The 19882-nt window shown below is 42.5% G+C and overlaps 1 protein-coding gene across 1 annotated transcript in view; it reads left to right on the forward strand.

Moving 5' to 3' along the window:
- Nucleotides 1–2238: 2238 nt before the first annotated feature.
- Nucleotides 2239–19882, forward strand: part of metro (membrane palmitoylated protein 7-like protein metro) — a 278984-nt gene continuing 261340 nt past the window's right edge. The window contains exon 1 of the mRNA XM_071662259.1: nucleotides 2239–2389. Coding sequence (XP_071518360.1) covers nucleotides 2239–2389 — 151 coding nt within the window. The remainder of the gene's footprint in view (nucleotides 2390–19882) is intronic.

The following is a 19882-nucleotide window of genomic DNA, read 5'->3' on the forward strand; positions in this document are numbered from 1 at the left end:
CCAGAGAGAGAAGCCATTTTTGGACAGTTCACAGAGATAATGGGCAGTGATAAATGCTGAATGGGGGTAGGAGGAAGGAGAGTTTATCCAAGCCTAATACAGCTGAAACCCCTGCCTGAATGTCCTCAGAACTTGAGCAGTTGAACCATGGACTGGAAGATGAAGTCATCTTGGAGGAAGAGGGGTTAAATGCTTCCATCCCACAATAATAATCTCCACTATGTGTCTGGCAGAGCCAAAAGTATCACCACACAGGAGACAGTAATTTACCCAAGGAGAGTAAGAAAATAATTTTTGGAAGATATTCCTGTCTGCTTTGTTGAGGTGCCAGGCTTTACACTTAGATGGGGCTGCTGGAGGGGAAAGTGCCATTAATATAGGTACATTTTTGAGTGTGGTCAGATGAACTAATTGGGGTTGAGATTGTGTAATTAAAAAGCAAAGGAGAGAAGTGAAAGAGATCCAAAATATTAGATTGGTCACAGCAGTCATGAATATGAGCAGGGTAGGAGATAATTTGCTCTAGACCATTGCAATTGGAGAAGATGAGGGCTTCAGTCCCCTCCACCATCCATATGAGAAGAATTCAACCACTCCATATGGTGAACGTTGAAATTCCTTAAGTTGAGGGTCTCAGCTTAGGGGTGGGAGAATGCTGTAGTCTCATGGGAAGAGTTTGCATGGTTGAAGAAAGACATAAGATTTGTAGTAGACGAGCAGAAGGTGGAACAAAAGAAAAGTGTGGTATTTAGAAGACAGACCTTGAACCAAATAACATCAAGGTTTGGGGACTTAAGGTCCTTAATCATGCAACAGGTGTGTTGATGTTGGAATAAGCACAAACACCACCCTTGAATTGGAATCTTAAGAGAAGATTATAGTTGGCTCAGTGTCAACTTAGGATATCAGTAATCCCTAAAATAATTCTTTTCTTTCAAATAGTTGCTCCATTTATGCAAAGGATTTACCTATCTTTCTTTCAAATAGTTGCTCTGTTTATGCAAAGGATGTATCTGTCTTTTTATGGATTATTGTTCTCACATCTGGAATGGTTCTAGCTGTGCATCCTTACTTGACAGAGTTAAGTCGAAAGCAATCTACCTTATAAATTGTCCTTGGCTAACTTCAAAATTTGACCCGCTCATCCTACACTGCAATATTGGTTCACTTTCCCTTTTGTATAGGTATTGCTGCAGTTTTTGCTCCTAAGAACTGGCTGCTTTTGTGCACCATCTCTATCCAGACTACACAATACTTGGCAAGCTGCTTCGTCACATAGTTACTATGTAGCTGTTGGCAAATCTAGGGTGGGCCTTTTTGATAACTGTTTCTTTCCCTACACCTCATATCTTTGGAACTCTCTGCTCTTTCATGCCTTTGCCCATGATTGTGACCTGGCACATTTTAAAAAACAGGTTTTTCACTTCCTCCAAAAATACTTTCCCTTGTCTCTTGTTTTGCCCTTCAGTTAACCTCAGTATATTTCATTGAAGGCCCTGCCTTGATGTGGACTTTTGTTTATAAGTAGAGCCTCCATCATGAAGAAAAATTAATTCATTTGCGTAGATTCAGTATGGCCACCAAAATAATCATGTTAACTTCTTTCTGACATGTTATGATTATTATTCAGGTGTTTCACTGCCAAGTTCCAATGCTACATCGGGCTGTGTTGGCATGGGTCAGAGTGACACACAGTCACTCAGCCTAATAGCTGGAGCAACCAAAGTAGAAAGTCTACAAATCTCATCTGTCATAAAGGAAATGTATCAGAAACTGCATACATGAAAAATTGCCATGCAAGACTAACATACAGCAGAATTCTGGATTCCTTATTTAGAAATGGTATGCATTATACAAACATTCATCAAATATGGGCAGATTGGCAACTGGCAGCTGCATCAAAAGGCAATGCATGATATCAGTATCTAGCAGCTTCAGGTCATACACAACACCTACACCAAATCACTCTATCTTCACTTAGAAAACAAAAGTCTATCAACACCTAAATAGCCTCCATGTTGTAAGATTAGGAAGATAGTGGGCAGGACTGTCACCAAACTTGGTTGTTGAGTGAGTTTTGATGAGCATGAAGACTGCAGGGCAGCTTAAAAGCATTCATGGGATGACAGAGGCATAGTGCTTAGTATTATTGTTGTTTACCACTTCTCATTCATAAATGAGCTTTTGTCTTGTAGGAGTTGAGATCAGTGACGTACCTCACACTTCAATGGCACAAAGATGTATTTAAGGCAGGACAAAGCAGATGCTTTAGAGCTTCTTGTCTACTTGGCTTCCAGAAGCCCCTCCCATCAGAACCCTTCCCTGTGCATTATTGTTTCTGGTGTATCAACTGATGTTTCTAAGAATGCTGAATATGCCAGAGAAGTTGGTGAGGAGATACTCAAAGACATGGCTGGAAAACAGGTATTACAACATTCCTTCAGGACAAATGATCAGGTTGTTATCATGAAAAATACTGTTCCACAAAAATCAGGGATTAAATGATCCATATAGAGCCCCAGTTTTTCTTTCAGGGTCTGTTAACCATAGGGCTGTACAGGGAGAACCTGGCTAAAGTATTCTAATATGGGTTGTACTGCATGCCCCATTTCATTTAGATATAGTGACACACATTGACTTACAAATAAAGCTCACCTGGCCAGTTCATTATGGAAGTTGATGCCTTCTGACATCCCTGTGCCAACAGGGGATATCTAGTTCATATTGGATAAGGGTGTATTGCTGCAATGAATCTCATGACATCATGGATTAACATTTTAGGAGAAATGTCAGCAGTATGGCAGGTATCTAGAAAGTCACTTTAGTTGGCCAATAATGATGTTCATTTGATATCAAGATGGGCCAGGCACAAATAACTCAAAAGGAAGAACAGGAATGCATGTTGGAGCAGCTGTACATTTTTCAGACTCCACGGTGTTCAAAGGGGGCAAGAAAAACTTCCTTCCCCCAAAAAACAAAAAACAGAGATTCATCATTCTGCTCTGTGATCATCCAGAATGTCATGGATATAATGCAGATTATACTTGGGGGGATGCTGATCTAATTGTACAGACTACCCTTGCTGCTACAGAGAAAACAGTTAGGTTTACTTTCCTCAGTGGAGATAATACTGACTTTCTGCTGCTGCCTTGTGTACACTCATCGCATACCACATGAGATATGTACCTCTGGCTAGAACCCTTCCATGACACAAAAATAGGCACCAAGGTGCTGAAGTATTATTGTCTTTTAAGAACCACCAGGGGACACCCAGTTCATAATAGATAGAGGTATATTGCTGTGTCGAATCCCATGACATCATGAGGAGAAATGTTACATCACCATTACTCTCTATATTATCTATATCTCTGATGCCTATTCCCTCCAGGAACTCCTATCAAGGGGTGGCCATACCAAAAGAGTCTCCACTTATTCCTGTCCTTACATACCTCCCTCACATATGCTATTCCACACATTCTTCCACCATTTCTCTCCCTCTAGTATTTCTCCACCCTATTTGCCCATGTCACAAGTGGTCTTCCTGTCACACCAACCCTCTTTAATTGTATTATTATACGCTCTCCTTGTACATTCCTAGTCTTGCATTCTTTCCACATGCCCAAACCACTTCCAAGTATTACATTTCACCCATTCTACCACTCCACAATTCATTCTCATTGCATTCCCTGCCATATCACATTTCTCATACACTACTTCATTTCTTTCTTCATTCCATCTAGTCACATCACATGCTCTTCTCAAATAGCTCATTTCCACAGCCTGGATTCTTGACATCTGTGACTCATTCTATGTCCATGTTTCAGCTGCATAGGTCAGCGTTGGAAGGGCTATCATCTTCCTTAATCCTCTCTTCACTTCCATACTTACACCTTTACCCTTTCTTATTCTATTAAGGGATCCAATGACTCTTCTCCCCTGTACTGTGCTCTCCCTTATCTCTCCTTCCATGACACCAAACTTACCCAAGACTGCTTCTGAATACTTAAATTCTTTCACTTCTACCAATCTTTCTTTCCCCATATCCAAAGGACAATTTAGTTCCCTTACTTCTTTCACTCTATATGGTTATACAGAATCTATACTTTCACTCTGTTTCCTTTCAGATTTCATTACTTTACTTTTACTTGCATTTATCTTCAATTGCTTATTCCTACACACAACCCTCTGCAACTCCTCTTCTTTCTCCACAAAAAACATAGTATCATCTGCAAACAGGCTTGCCACTAGCCACCATATCTCACTGCAACACTCTATCTCTACACCCCTTTTCCCTAGTTTTGCTTTCATCTCTCTTATCACTCCATCCATATATATATTTTCTTTTATTATTTTGCTTTGTCGCTGTCTCCCACGTTTGTGAGGTAGTGCAAGGAAACAGACGAAAGAAATGGCCCAACCCACCCCCATACACATGTATATACATACACGTCCACACACGCAAATATACATACCTATACATCTCAATGTACACATATATATACACACACAGACACATACATATATACCCATGCACACAATTCACACTGTCTGCCTTTATTCATTCCCATCGCCACCCCGCCACACATGGAATACCATCCCCCTCCCCCCCTCATGTGTGCGAGGTAGTGCTAGGAAAAGACAACAAAGGCCCCATTCGTTCACACTCAGTCTCTAGCTGTCATGCAATAATGCCCGAAACCACAGCTCCCTTTCCACATCCAGGCCCCACACAACTTTCCGTGGTTTACCCCAGATGCTTCACATGCCCTGATTCAATCCACTGACAGCACGTCAACCCCGGTATACCACATCGATCCAATGCACTCTATTCCTTGCCCGCCTTTCACCCTCCTGCATGTTCAGGCCCCGATCACACAAAATCTTTTTCACTCCATCTTTCCACCTCCAATTTGGTCTCCCACTTTTCCTCGTTCCCTCCACCTCTGACACATATATCCTCTTGGTCAATCTTTCCTCACTCATTCTCTCCATGTGCCCAGACCATTTCAAAACACCCTCTTCTGCTCTCTCAACCACACTCTTTTTATTTACACACATCACTCTTACCCTTACGTTACTTACTCGATCAAACCACCTCACACCACACATTGTCCTCAAACATCTCATTTCCAGCACATCCATCCTCCTGCGCACAACTCTATCCATAGCCCACGCCTCGCAACCATACAACATTGTTGGAACCACTATTCCCTCAAACATACCCATTTTTGCTTTCCGAGATAATGTTCTTGACTTCCACACATTCTTCAAGGCTCCCAGGATTTTCGCCCCCTCCCCCGCCCTATGATCCACTTCCGCTTCCATGGTTCCATCCGCTGCCAGATCCACTCCCAGATATCTAAAACACTTTACTTCCTCCAGTTTTTCTCCATTCAAACTTACCTCCCAATTGACTTGACCCTCAACCCTACTGTACCTAATAACCTTGCTCTTATTCACATTTACTCTTAACTTTCTTCTTTCACACACTTTACCAAACTCAGTCACCAGCTTCTGCAGTTTCTCACATGAATCAGCCACCAGCACTGTATCATCAGCGAACAACAACTGACCCACTTCCCAAGCTCTCTCATCCACAGCAGACTTAATACTTGCCCCTCTTTCCAAAACTCTTGCATTCACCTCCCTAACAACCCCATCCATAAACAAATTAAACAACCATGGAGACATCACACACCCCTGCCGCAAACCTACATTCACTGAGAACCAATCACTTTCCTCTCTTCCTACACGTACACATGCCTTACATCCTCGATAAAAACTTTTCACTGCTTCTAACAACTTGCCTCCCACACCATATATTCTTAATACCTTCCACAGAGCATCTCTATCAACTCTATCATATGCCTTCTCCAGATCCATAAATGCTACATACAAATCCATTTGCTTTTCTAAGTATTTCTCACATACATTCTTCAAAGCAAACACCTGATCCACACATCCTCTACCACTTCTGAAACCACACTGCTCTTCCCCAATCTGATGCTCTATACATGCCTTCACCCTCTCAATCAATACCCTCCCATATAATTTACCAGGAGTACTCAACAAACTTATACCTCTGTAATTTGAGCACTCACTCTTAACCCCTTTGCCTTTGTACAATGGCACTATGCACACATTCCGCCAATCCTCAGGCACCTCACCATGAGTCATACATACATTAAATAACCTTACCAACCAGTCAACAATACAGTCGACCCCTTTTTTAATACATTCCACTGCAATACCATCCAAACCTGCTGCCTTGCCGGCTTTCATCTTCCGCAAAGCTTTTACTACCTCTTCTCTGTTTACCAGGTAGGGTTGAGGGTCAAGTCAATTGGGAGGTAAGTTTGAATGGAGAAAAACTGGAGGAAGTAAAGTGTTTTAGATATCTGGGAGTGGATCTGGCAGCGGATGGAGCCATGGAAGTGGAAGTGAATCATAGGGTGGGGGAGGGGGCGAAAATCCTGGGAGCCTTGAAGAATGTGTGGAAGTCGAGAACATTATCTCGGAAAGCAAAAATGGGTATGTTTGAAGGAATAGTGGTTCCAACAATGTTGTATGGTTGCGAGGCGTGGGCTATGGATAGAGTTGTGCGCAGGAGGATGGATGTGCTGGAAATGAGATGTTTGAGGACAATGTGTGGTGTGAGATGGTTTGATCGAGTAAGTAATGTAAGGGTAAGAGAGATGTGTGTAAATAAAAAGAGTGTGGTTGAGAGAGCAGAAGAGGGTGTTTTGAAATGGTTTGGGCACATGGAGAGAATGAGTGAGGAAAGATTGACCAAGAGGATATATGTGTCAGAGGTGGAGGGAACGAGGAGAAGAGGGAGACCAAATTGGAGGTGGAAAGATGGAGTGAAAAAGATTTTGTGTGATCGGGGCCTGAACATGCAGGAGGGTGAAAGGAGGGCAAGGAATAGAGTGAATTGGATCGATGTGGTATACCGGGGTTGACGTGCTGTCAGTGGATTGAATCAGGGCATGTGAAGCGTCTGGGGTAAACCATGGAAAGTTGTGTGGGGCCTGGATGTGGAAAGGGAGCTGTGGTTTCGGGCATTATTGCATGACAGCTAGAGACTGAGTGTGAACGAATGGGGCCTTTGTTGTCTTTTCCTAGTGTTACCTCGCACACATGAGGCAGGAGGAGGATAGTATTCCATGTGTGGCGAGGTGGCGATGGGAATGAATAAAGGCAGACAGTGTGAATTGTGTGCATGGGTATATATGTATGTGTCTGTGTGTGTATATATATGTGTACATTGAGATGTATAGGTATGTATATTTGCGTGTGTGGACGTGTATGTATATACATTGTGTATGGGGGTGGGTTGGGCCATTTCTTTCGTCTGTTTCCTTGCGCTACCTCGCAAACACGGGAGACAGCGACAAAGCAAAATAAATAAATGAAATATATATATATATATATATATATATATATATATATATATATATATATATATATATATATTATCCCTGGGGATAGGGGAGAAAGAATACTTCCCACGTATTCCCTGCGTGTCGTAGAAGGCGACTAAAAGGGAAGGGAGTGGGGGGCTGGAAATCCTCCCCTCTTTTTTTTTTTTTTTCCAAAGAAGGAACAGAGAAGGGGGCCAGATGAGGATATTCCCTCAAAGGCCCAGTCCTCTGTTCTTAACGCTACCTCGCTAATGCGGGAAATGGTGAATAGTATGAAAGAAAGAAAGAAATATATATATATATATTAAAAAGCCATGGTAACATCACATAGGCCTGCCTCACACCTACATGTATCCCAAAACTTTCGCTCATCTCTCCATCCATTCTTACAAACATATTTGCTCTTTTATAGAAGGCTTTCACATCATCCAACAGTTGTACCCCTACCCCATGTATCCTTAACACATCATGTAAAGTATTCCTCTCGACTCTGTCATAGGCTTTCTCCAGATCCTTGAAAGCTGCATACAACTTCTTACCTTTCATTAAGTAGTTTTCCATGGTCATCTTTACTACAAAAATCTGATCTGCACATCCCTTACCTTTCCTAAAACCCCTGGCTCTTCATTTATTTTGCATTCAGTCACTTCCATCACTCTGTCAATTAACATTCTTTCATACACTTTTTCTAGTATACTCGACACTTTTATTCCCCTATAATTGCTCCATACATCCTTAACACCTTTTCTTTCACTCCAGGCACTCTCCATTTACCAACAATCTCACCAATTTCATCACATCCCACTTTCGCTTTCATATCACACAATACGATCACATTTCTCTCATAAACAAAACTTTATATAGTCATTCAAATTTCTCAAGAAAACTTTATTTCATCCTTACCTCGTACTGTCTTCATTTTCACAGGCGCATATAGACATACCTCGCGTACTTCACAGTCCCAGTCTATCCAACACCCACACTATTCTTGATCCATTCCATCTATTCTCTGTAATACCCTCCCATACTCTCGGTGATAGCAGACTTGCACATCCTTTTTCTCTCTTCCTTGATAATTTACACTCATTCTTAACCATACCGCACCTCCTTCCATGCCCTCCCATAACTTGCATTCATCATTTCCATTTTCACTCCACACACCCTACACTGGGAGATGCATAAAAGAAAGAGGCAGGAAGTCAAGAGAAAGGTGCAAGAGGTGAAAAAGAGGGCAAATGAGAGCTGGGGTGAGAGAGTATCATTAAATTTTAGGGAGAATAAAAAGATGTTTTGGAAGGAGGTGAATAAAGTGCGTAAGACAAGGGAACAAATGGGAGCATCAGTGAAGGGGGCTGATGGGGAGGTGATAACAAGTAGTGGTAATGTGAGAAGGAGATGGAGTGAGTATTTTGAAGGTTTGTTGAATGTATTTGATGATAAAGTGGCAGATTTAGGGTGTTTTGGTCGAGGTAGTGTGCAAAGTGAGAGGGTTAGGGAGAATGATTTGGTAAACAGAGAAGAGGTATTAAAAGCTTTGTGGAAGATGAAAGCTGGCAAGGCAGCGGGTTTGGATGGTATTGCAGTGGAATTTATTAAAAAAGGGGGTGACTGTATTGTTGACTGGTTGGTAATGCTATTTAATGTATGTATGACTCATGGTGAGGTGCCTGAGGATTGGCGGAATGCTTGCATAGTGCCATTGTACAAAGACAGAGGTATAAGTTTGTTGAGTATTCCTGGGAAATTATATGGGAGGGTATTGATTAAGAGGGTGAAGGCATATACAGAGCATCAGACTGGGGAAGAGCAGAGTGGTTTCAGAAGTGGTAGAGGATGTGTGGATCAGGTGTTTGTTTTGAAGAATGTATGTGAGAAATACTTTGAAAAGCAAATGGATTTGTATGAAGCATTTATGGATCTGGAGAAGACATATGATAGAGTTGATAGAGATGCTCTGTGGAAGGTATTAAGAATATATGGTGTGGGAGGCAAGTTATTAGAAGCAGTGAAAAGTTTTTATCGAGGATGTAAGGGATGTGTATGTGTAGGAAGAGAGGAAAGTGATTGGTTCTCAGTGAATGTTGGTTTTCAGCAGGGGTGCGTGATGTCTCCATAGTTGTTTAATTTGTTTATGGATGGGGTTGTTAGAGAGGTGAATGCAAGTATGCAATCTGTTGTGGATGAGAGAGCTTGGGAAGTGTGTCAGTTGTTATTCGCTGATGATACAGTGCTGGTGGCTGATTCATGTGAGAAACTGCAGAAGCTGGTGACTAAGTTTGGTAAAGTGTGTGAAAGAAGAAAGCTGAGAGTAAATGTGAATAAGAGTAAGGTTATTAGGTACAGTAGGATTGAGGGACGAGTCAATTGGGAGATAAGTTTGAATGGAGAAAAACTGGAGAAAGTGAAGTGTTTTAGATATCTGGGAGTGGATTTGGCAGAGGATGGAACCATGGAAATGGAAGTGAATCATAGGGTGGGGGAGGGGGCGAAAGTTCTAGGAGCATTTAAGAATGTGTGGAAGTTGAGAATGTTATCTTGGAAAGCAAAAATGGGTATATTTGAAGGAATAGTGGTTCCAACAATTTTATATGGTTGCGAGGTGTGGGCTATAGATAGGGTTGTGTGGAGGAGGGTGGATGTGCTGGAAATGAGATGTTTTGGGACAATATGTTGTGCGAGGTGGTTTGATCGAGTAAGTAATGAAAGGGTTGAAAGAGCAGAAGAGGGTGTTTTGAAATGGTTTGGTCACATGGAGAGAATGGGTGAGGAAAGATTGACAAAGAGGATATATGTGTTAGAGGTGGAGGGAACGAGGAGAAGTGAGAGACCATATTGGAGGTGGAAAGATGGAGTGAAAAGATTTTGAGTGATCGGGGCCTGAACATGCAGGAGGGTGAAAGGTATGCAAGGAATAGAGTGAATTGGAACGACATGGTATACCAGGGTTGACGTGCTGTAAATGGATTGAACCAGGGCATGTGAAGCGTCTGGGGTAAACCATGGAAAGTTGTGTGGGGCCTGGATGTGGAAAGGGAGCTGTGGTTTCAGTGCATTATACATGACAGCTAGAGACTGAGTGTAAATGAACGTGGCCTTTGGTGTCTTTTTCCTAGCGCTACCTCGCACATATGCGGGGGGAGGGGGTTGTTATTTCATGTGTGGCGGTGTGGCGACGGGAATCAATAAGGGCAGACAGTATGAATTATGTACATGTGTATATATGTATATGTCTGTGTGTGTATACATTTGTATACATTGAGATGTATAGGTAAGTATATGTACGTTTGTGGACTTGTATGTATATACACGTATATATATGTATATATGTGTATGTGGGTGGGTGGGCAGGGCCATTCTTTCGTCTGTTTCCTTGCGCTACCTCGCAAACGCGGGAGACAGCGTCAAAGTATAATAGAATAAATATGGATAATTATCATTATTATTATTATTCTTGTTTTTTTATTTATTTTATTATACTTTGCTGCTGTCTCCCGCGTTAGCGAGGTAGCGCAAGGAAACAGACGAAAGAATGGCCCAACCCACCTACATACACATGTATATACATACATGTCCATGCAAGCACATATACATACCTATACATTTCAACACATACATTTATATACATACAAAGACATATACCTATATACACATGTACATAATTCATACTTGCTTTTAATTGCTTAATTGCATACATGCCACCCCACCACACATGGAATGACATCCTTCTCCCCCCATATGCGTGCGAGGTAGTGCTAGGAAAACACAACAAAGGCCACATTCGTTCACACTTAGTCTCTAGCTGTCATGTATAATGCACCAAAACCACAGCTCCCTTTCCACATCCAGGCCCCACAAAGTTTTCCATAGTTTACCCCAGACGCTTCACATGCCCTGGTTCAATCCACTGAAAGTACATTGACTCCAGTATACCACATTGTTCCAATTTACTATTTTCCTTCCACGCCTTTCACCCTCCTGTATGTTCAGGCCCCGATCGCTCAAAATCTTTTTCACTCCATCTTTCCACCTCCAATTTGGTCTCCCACTCCTCCTTGTTCCCTCCATCTCTGACACATATATCCTCTTTGTCAATCTTTCCTCACTCATTCTCTCCATGTGATGAAAACATTTCAATACACCCTCTTCTGCTCTCTCAACCATTCTCTTTTTATTACCACCCATCTCTCTTACCCTTTCATTACTTACTCGATCAAACTACCTCACACCACATATTGTCCTCAAACATCTCATTTCCAACACATCTACCCTCCTCCACTCAACCCTATCTATAGCCCATGCCTCGCAACCATGTAACATTGTTGGAACCACTATTCTTTCAAACATACCCATTTTTGCCTTCTGAGATAATGTTCTCACCTTCCACACATTCTTCAACGGTTACAGAACCTTCGCCCCCTCCTGCACACTGTGACTCACTTCCACTTTCATGGTTCCATCAACTGCCAAATCCACTCCCAGATATCTAAAACGCTTCACTTCCTCCAGTTTTTCTCCATTCAAACTTACCTCCCAATTGACTTGTCCCTCAACCCTATTATACCTAATAACCTTCCTCTTATTCTCATTTACTCTCAGCTTTCTTCTTTCACACACTTTACCAAACTCAGTCACCAGCATCTAAAGTTCCTCACCCGAATCAGTCACCAGTGTTGTATCATTGGCGAACAACAACTGATTCACTTCCCAAGCCCTCTCATCCACAACAGACTGCATACTTGCCCTTTCTCCAAAACTCTTGCAATCATCTTTCTAACACCCCCATCCATAAACAAATTAAACAGCCGTCGAGACATCACGCACCCCTGCCGTCAACCAAAATTCACTGGGAACCAATCATTTTTCTCTCTTCCTACTCATACACATGCCTTACATCCTAGATAAAAACTTTTCACTGCTTCTAGCAACTTGCCTCCCACACCATATACTCTTAATACCTTCCACAAAGCATCTCTATCAACTCTAAACATACACCTTCTCCAGGTCCATAAATGCTGCATACAAATCCATTTGTTTTTGTAATTATTTCCCACATACATTCATCAAAGCAAACACCTGATCCACACATCCTCTACCACTTCTGAAACCACACTGCTCTTCCTCAATCTGATGCTCTGTACATTCCTTCACCCTCTCAATCAGTACCCTCCCACATAATTTCCCGGGAATAAGCAACACACTTATACCTCTGTAATTTGAACACTCACCTTTATCAGCTTTGCCTTTGTACAATGGCACTATGCATGCATTCCGCCAATCCTCAGGCACTTCACCATGAGCCATACACACACTGAATATCCTCACCAACCAGTCAACAACACAGTCACCACCTTTTTTGATAAATTCCACTGCAGTACCATCCAAACCTGCTGTGTTGCCAGCTCTTGTCTTCCACAAAAGCTTTCACTACCTCCTCTCTGTTTACCAAACCATTCTTCCTGATCCCCTCACTTCATACACCACCTCGACCAAAATACCCTATATCTATCACTCTATCATCTAAAACATTCAACAAACCTTCAAAATGCTCACTTCATCTCACATCATCACTACTTGTTATTACCTTCCCATTAGCCCCCTTCACTGATGTTCCCTTTTCTTCTCTTGTCTTATGCACTTTATTTACCTCCTTCCAAAATATTGTTTTATTCTCCCTAAGATTTAATGATACTCTCTCACCCCCAACTCTCATTTGTCCTCTTTTTCACCTCTTGCACCTTTCTCTTGACCTCCTGCCTCTTTCTTTTATACATCTCCAAGTCATTTGCACTATTTCCCTGCAGAAATCATCCAAATGCTTCTCTCTTCTCTTTCACTAATAATCTTATTTCTTCATCCCATCACTTACTACCCTTTCTAATCTTCCCACCTCCCACGCTTCTCATGCCACAAGCATCTTTTGTGCAAGCCATCACTGCTTCCCTAAATACATCCCATTCCTCCCCCACTCCCCTTATGTCCTTTGCTCTCGCCTTTTTCCACTCTGCACTCAGTCTCTCCTGGTACTTCCTCACACAAGTCTCCTTCCCAAGCTCACTTACTCTCACCACTCTCTTCACCTCCAATATTTTTTCTTCTTTTCTGAAAACCTCTACAAATCTTCACCTTCACTTCCACAAGATAATGATCAGACATCCCTCCAGTTGCACCTCTAAGCACATTAACATCCAAAAATCTCTTTCAAGCACCTATCAGTTAACATGTAATCCAATAATGCTCTCTGGCTATCTCTCCTACTTACATATGTATATTTATGTATATCTCTCTTTTTAAACCAGGTATTCCCAATCACTAGTCCTTTTTCAACACACAAATCTACCAGCTCTTCATCATTTCCATTTGCAACACTGAACACCCCATGTACACCAATTATTCCCTCACCTGCGACATCACTTACCTTTGCATTCAAATCACCCATCACTATAACCCAGTCTCGTGCATCAAAACTGCTAACACACTCACTCAGCTGCTCCCAAAACACTTGCCTCTCATGATCTTTCTTCTCATGCCAGGTGCATTATTTCCCTGCAAAAATCATCCAAATGCCTGTCCCTTCTCTTTCACTAATAATCTTACTTTTTCATCCCACCACTCACTGCCCTTTCTAATCTGCCCACCTCCCATGCTCCTCATGCCACAAGCATTTTTTGCGCAAGCCATCACTGCTTCCCTAAATACATCCCATGCCTCCCCCACTCCCCTTACGTCCTTTGTTTTCACCTTTTTCTATTCTGTACTCAGTCTCTTCTGGTACTTCCTCACACAAGTCTCCTTCCCAAGCTCACTTACTCTCACCACTCTGTTCACCCCAACATTCTCTCTTCTTTTCTGAAAACCTCTACAAATCTTCACCTTCGCCTCCACAAGATTATCATTATTATTGTTATCATTTTGCTTTGTCACTGTCTCCCGTGTTAGCGAGGTAGCGCAAGGAAACAGACAAAAGAATGGCCCAACCCCCCCACATACACATGTATATACATACACGTCCACACACGCAAATATACATACCTATACATCTCAACGTATACATATATATACACACACCGACATATACATACATACACATGTACATAGTTCATAATGTCTGCCCTTATTTATTCCCATCACCACCCCACCACACATGAAAATAACCACCCCCTCCCCCCTCGTGTGTGAGGTAGCGCTAGGAAAAGACAACAAAGGCCACATTCGTTCACACTCAGTCTCTAGCTGTCATGTATAATGCACCGAAACTATAGCTCCCTTTCCACATCCAGGCCCCACAGAACTTTCCGTGGTTTACCCCAGACGCTTCCCATGCCCTGGTTGAATCCATTGACAGCACATCGACCCCGGTATACCACATCGTTCTAATTCACTCTATTCCTTGCACACCATATATGGTGTGGGAGGTGCCTGAGGCCTGAGGATTGGCGGAATGCTTGCATAGTGCCATTGTACAAAGGCAAAGGGGATACAAATGAGTGCTCAAATTACAGAGGTATAAGTTTGTTGAGTATTCCTGGGAAATTATATGCAAGGGTATTGATTGAAAGGGTAAAGGCATGTACAGAGCATCAGATTAGGGAAGAGCAGTGTGGCTTCAGAAGTGGTAGAGGATGTGTGGATCAGGTGTTTGCTTTGAAGAATGTATGTGAGATATACTTAGAAAAGCAAATAGATTCGTATGTAGCACTTATGGATCTGGAGAAGGCATATGATAGAGTTGATAGAAATGCTCTGTGGAATGTATTAAGAATATATGGTGTGGGAGGCAAGTTGTTAGAAGCAGTGAAAAGTTTTTATTGAGGATGTAAGGCATATGTACATGTAGGAAGAGAGAAAAGTGATTGGTTCTCAGAGAATGTTGGTTTGCAGCAGGTGTGTGTGATGTCTCCATGGTTATTTAATTTGTTTATGGATGGGGTTGTTAGGGAGGTGAATGCAAGAGTTTTGGAGAGAGAGGCAAGTATGCAGTCTGTTGTGGATGAGAGAGCTTGGGAAGTGAGTCTGTTGTTGTTCGCTGATGATACAGCACTGGTGGCTGATTCGTGTGAGAAACTGCAGAAGCTGCAGTTTCTCATCCACAACGGACTGCATACTTGCCTCTTTCTCCTAAACTCTTGAAAGAGAAGAGAGAGGCATTTGGACGATTTTTGCAGGGAAAAAATGCAAATGAGTGGGAGATGTATAAAAGAAAGAGACAGGAGGTCAAGAGAAAGGTGCAAGAGGTGAAAAAGAGGGCAAATGAGAGTTGGGGTGAGAGAGTATCATTAAATTTTAGGGAGAATAAAAAGATGTTCTGGAAGGAGGTAAATAAAGTGTGTAAGACAAGGGAACAAATGGGAGCTTCAGTGAAGGGGGCTAATGGGGAGGTGATAACAAGTAGTGGTTATGTGAGAAGGAGATGGAGTGAGTATTTTGAAGGTTTGTTGAATGTGTTTGATGATAGAGTGGCAGATATAGGGTGTTTTGGTCGAGGTGGTGTGCAAAGTGAGAGGGTTAGGGAAAATGATTTGGTAAACAGAGAAGAGGTAGTAAAAGCTTTGTGGAAGATGAAAGCCGGCAAGGCAGCAGGTTTGGATGGTATTGCAGTGGAATTTATTAAAAAAGGGGGTGACTGTATTGTTGACTGGTTGGTAAGGTTATTTAATGTATGTATGACTCATGGTGAGGTGCCTGAGGATTGGCAGAATGCGTGCATAGTGCCATTGTATAAAGGCAAAGGGGATAAGAATGAATGCTCAAATTACAGAGGTATAAGTTTGTTGAGTATTCCTGGTAAATTATATGGGAGGGTATTGATTGAGAGGGTGAAGGCATGTACAGAGCATCTGATTGGGGAAGAGCAGTGTGGTTTCAGAAGTGGTAGAGGATGTGTGGATCAGGTGTTTGCTTTGAAGAATGTATGTGAGAAATACTTAGAAAACAAATGGATTTGTATGTAGCATTTATGGATCTGGAGAAGGCATATGATAGAGTTGATAGAGATGTTCTGTGGAAGGTACGAAGAATATATGGTGTGGGAGGCAAGTTGTTAGAAGCAGTGAAAAGTTTTTATCGAGGATGTAAAGCATGTGTATGTGTAGGAAGAGAGGAAAGTGATTGGTTCTTAGTGACTGTAGGTTTGCGGCAGGGGTGTGTGTTGTCTCCATGGTTGTTTAATTTGTTTATGGATGGGGTTGTTAGGGAGGTGAATGCAAGAGTTTCGGAAAGAGGGGCAAGTATGCAGTCTGTTGGGGATGAGAGAGCTTGGGAAGTGAGTCGGTTGTTGTTCGCTGATGATACAGCACTGGTGGCTGATTCATGTGAGAAACTGCACAAACTGGTGACTGAGTTTGGTAAAGTGTGTGAAAGAAGAAAGTTAAGAGTAAATGTGAATAAGAGCAAGGCTATTAGGTACAGTAGGGTTGAGGGTCAAGTCAATTGGGATGTAAGGCATGTGTATGAGTAGGAAGAGAGGAAAGTGATTGGTTCTCAGTGAATGTCGGTTTGCGGCAGTTGTGCATGATGTCTCCATGGTTGTTTGATTTGTTTGTGGATGGGGTTGTTAGGGGAGGTGAATGCAAGAGTTTTGGAGAGAGGGGCTAGTATGCTGTCTGTTGTCGATGAGAGGGTTTGGGAAGTGTGTCGGTTGTTATTCACTGATGATACAGCGCTGGTGGCTGATTCGGATGAGAAACTGCAGAAGCTGGTGACTGAGTTCGGTAAATAGTGTGAAGGACGAAAGCTGAGAGTAAATGTGAATAAGAGCAAGGTTATTAGGTTCGTATGCTTGAGGGACAAGTAAATTGTGAGGTAAGTTTGAATGGAGACAAACTGGAGGAAGTAGAGTGTTTTAGATATCTGGGAGTGGACCTGGCAGCGGATGGAACCATGGAAGTGGAAGTGAATCATAGGGTGGGGAAGGGGGCGAAAATCCTGGGAGCCTTGAAGAATGTGTGGAAGTCGAGAACATTATCTCGGAAAGCAAAAATGGGTATGTTTGAAGGAATAGTGGTTCCAACAATGTTGTATGGTTGCGAAGCGTGGTGTGGGCTACGGATAGAGTAGTGCGCAGGAGGGTGGATGTGCTGGAAATGAGATGTTTGAGGACAATTTGTGGTGTGAGGTGGTTTGATCGAGTAAGTAACGTGAGGGTAAGAGAGATGTGTGGAAATAAGAAGAGCGTGGTTGAGAGAGCAGAAGAGGCTGTTTTGAAATGGTTTGGGCACATGGAGAGAATAAGTGAGGAATGATTTACCAAGAGGATATATGTATCGGAGGTGGAGGGAACGAGAAGTGGGAGACCAAATTGGAGATGGAAAGATGGAGTGAAAAAAATTTTGAGTGATCGGGGCCTGGACATGCAAGAGGATGAAAGGCAGGCAAGGAATAGAGTGAATTGGATCGATGTGGTATATCGGGGTCGACGTGCTGTCAGTGGATTGAATCAGGGCATGTGAAGTTTCTGGGGTAAACCATGGAAAGTTCAGCGGGGCCTGGATGTGGAAAGGGAGCTGTGGTTTTGGGCATTATTGCATGACAGTTAGAGACTGTGTGAACGAATGGGGCCTTTGTTGTCTTTTCCTAGCGCTACCTCCCACACATTAGGGGGAGGGGGATGTTATTCCATGTGTGGCAAGGTGGTGATGGGAATGAATAAAGGCAGACAGTGAGAATTTTATGCATATGTATATATGTATATGTCTGTGTGTGTATATATATGTGTACATTGAGATGTATGGGTATGTATATTTGCGTGTGGGGACGTCTATGTATATACATGTGTATGGGGGTGGGTTGGGCCATTTCTTTCATCTGTTTTCTTGCGCTTCATCGCAAATGCGGGAGACAGCGACAAACAAAATAATGATGATAAATAGATAAATAAAATATATTTTATATATATATATATCTTTTTTTTTTTTTTGCTTTGTCGCTGTCTCCCGCGTTTGCGAGGTAGCGCAAGGAAACAGAAGAAAGAAATGGCCCAACCCACCCCCATACACATGTATTATACATATGTCCACACATGCAAATATACATACCTACACAGCTTTCCATGGTTTACCCCAGACGCTTCACATGCCCTGATTCAATCCACTGACAGCACGTCAACCCCGGTATACCACATCGATCCAATTCACTCTATTCCTTGCCCTCCTTTCACCCTCCTGCATGTTCAGGCCCCGATCACACAAAATCTTTTTCACTCCATCTTTCCACCTCCAATTTGGTCTCCCACTTCTCCTCGTTCCCTCCACCTCCGACACATATATCCTCTTGGTCAATCTTTCCTCACTCATTCTCTCCATGTGCCCAAACCATTTCAAAACACCCTCTTCTGCTCTCTCAACCACGCTCTTTTTATTTCCACACATCTCTCTTACCCTTATGTTACTTACTCGATCAAACCACCTCACACCACACATTGTCCTCAAACATCTCATTTCCAGCACATCCACCCTCCTGCGCACAACTCTATCCATAGCCCATGCCTCGCAACCATACAACATTGTTGGAACCACTATTCCTTCAAACATACCCATTTTTGCGTTCCGAGATAATGTTCTCGACATACACATTCTTCAAGGCTCCCAGGATATTCGCCCCCTCCCCCACCCTATGATCCACTTCCGCTTCCATGGTTCCATCCGCTGCCAGATCCACTCCCAGATATCTAAAACACTTTACTTCCTCCAGTTTTTCTCCATTCAAACTTACCTCCCAATTGACTTGACCCTCAACCGTACTGTACCTAATAACCTTGCTCTTATTCACATTTACTCTTAACTTTCTTCTTTAACACACTTTACCAAACTCAGTCACCAGCTTCTGCAGTTTCTCACATGAATCAGCCACCAGCGCTGTATCATCAGCGAACAACAACTGACTCACTTCCCAAGCTCTCTCATCCACAACAGACTTCATATATATATATATTTCTTTCATACTATTTGCCATTTCCCGTGTTAGTGAGGTAGCGTTAAAAACAGAGTACTGGCTCCCTTCTCTGTTCCTTCCTTTTGAAAATGAATAAGAAACCAGAGGGGAGGATTTCCAGCCCCCTGCTCCCTCCCCTTTTAGTTGCCTTCTACGACATGCAGGAAATACATGGGAAGTATTCTTTCTCTCCTGGGGGTAAGGGAAAAGAAATACTTCCCATGCTTTCCTTTTGTGTCGTAGAAGGCGACTAAATAAGACGTAGGCTGGGGCTAGAAACCCTCCGCTCCTTGTATTTTAACTTTCTAAAAGGGGAAACAGAAGAAGGAGTCATGTGGGGAGTGCTCATCCCGCTTGAAGGTTCAGATTGGGGTGTCTAAATGTGTGTGGATGTAACCAAGATGAGAAAGAACCAGAGATAGGTATTATGTTTGAGGAAAGGGACCTGGATGTTTTGGCTCTGTGTGAAATGAAGCTCAAAGGTAAAGGGGAAGAGTGGTTTAGGAATGTCTTGGGAGTAAAGTCAGGGGTTG

This window comes from Panulirus ornatus, chromosome 6, assembly GCF_036320965.1.
Source record: "Panulirus ornatus isolate Po-2019 chromosome 6, ASM3632096v1, whole genome shotgun sequence".
In the NCBI taxonomy this organism is placed as follows: domain Eukaryota; kingdom Metazoa; phylum Arthropoda; class Malacostraca; order Decapoda; family Palinuridae; genus Panulirus; species Panulirus ornatus.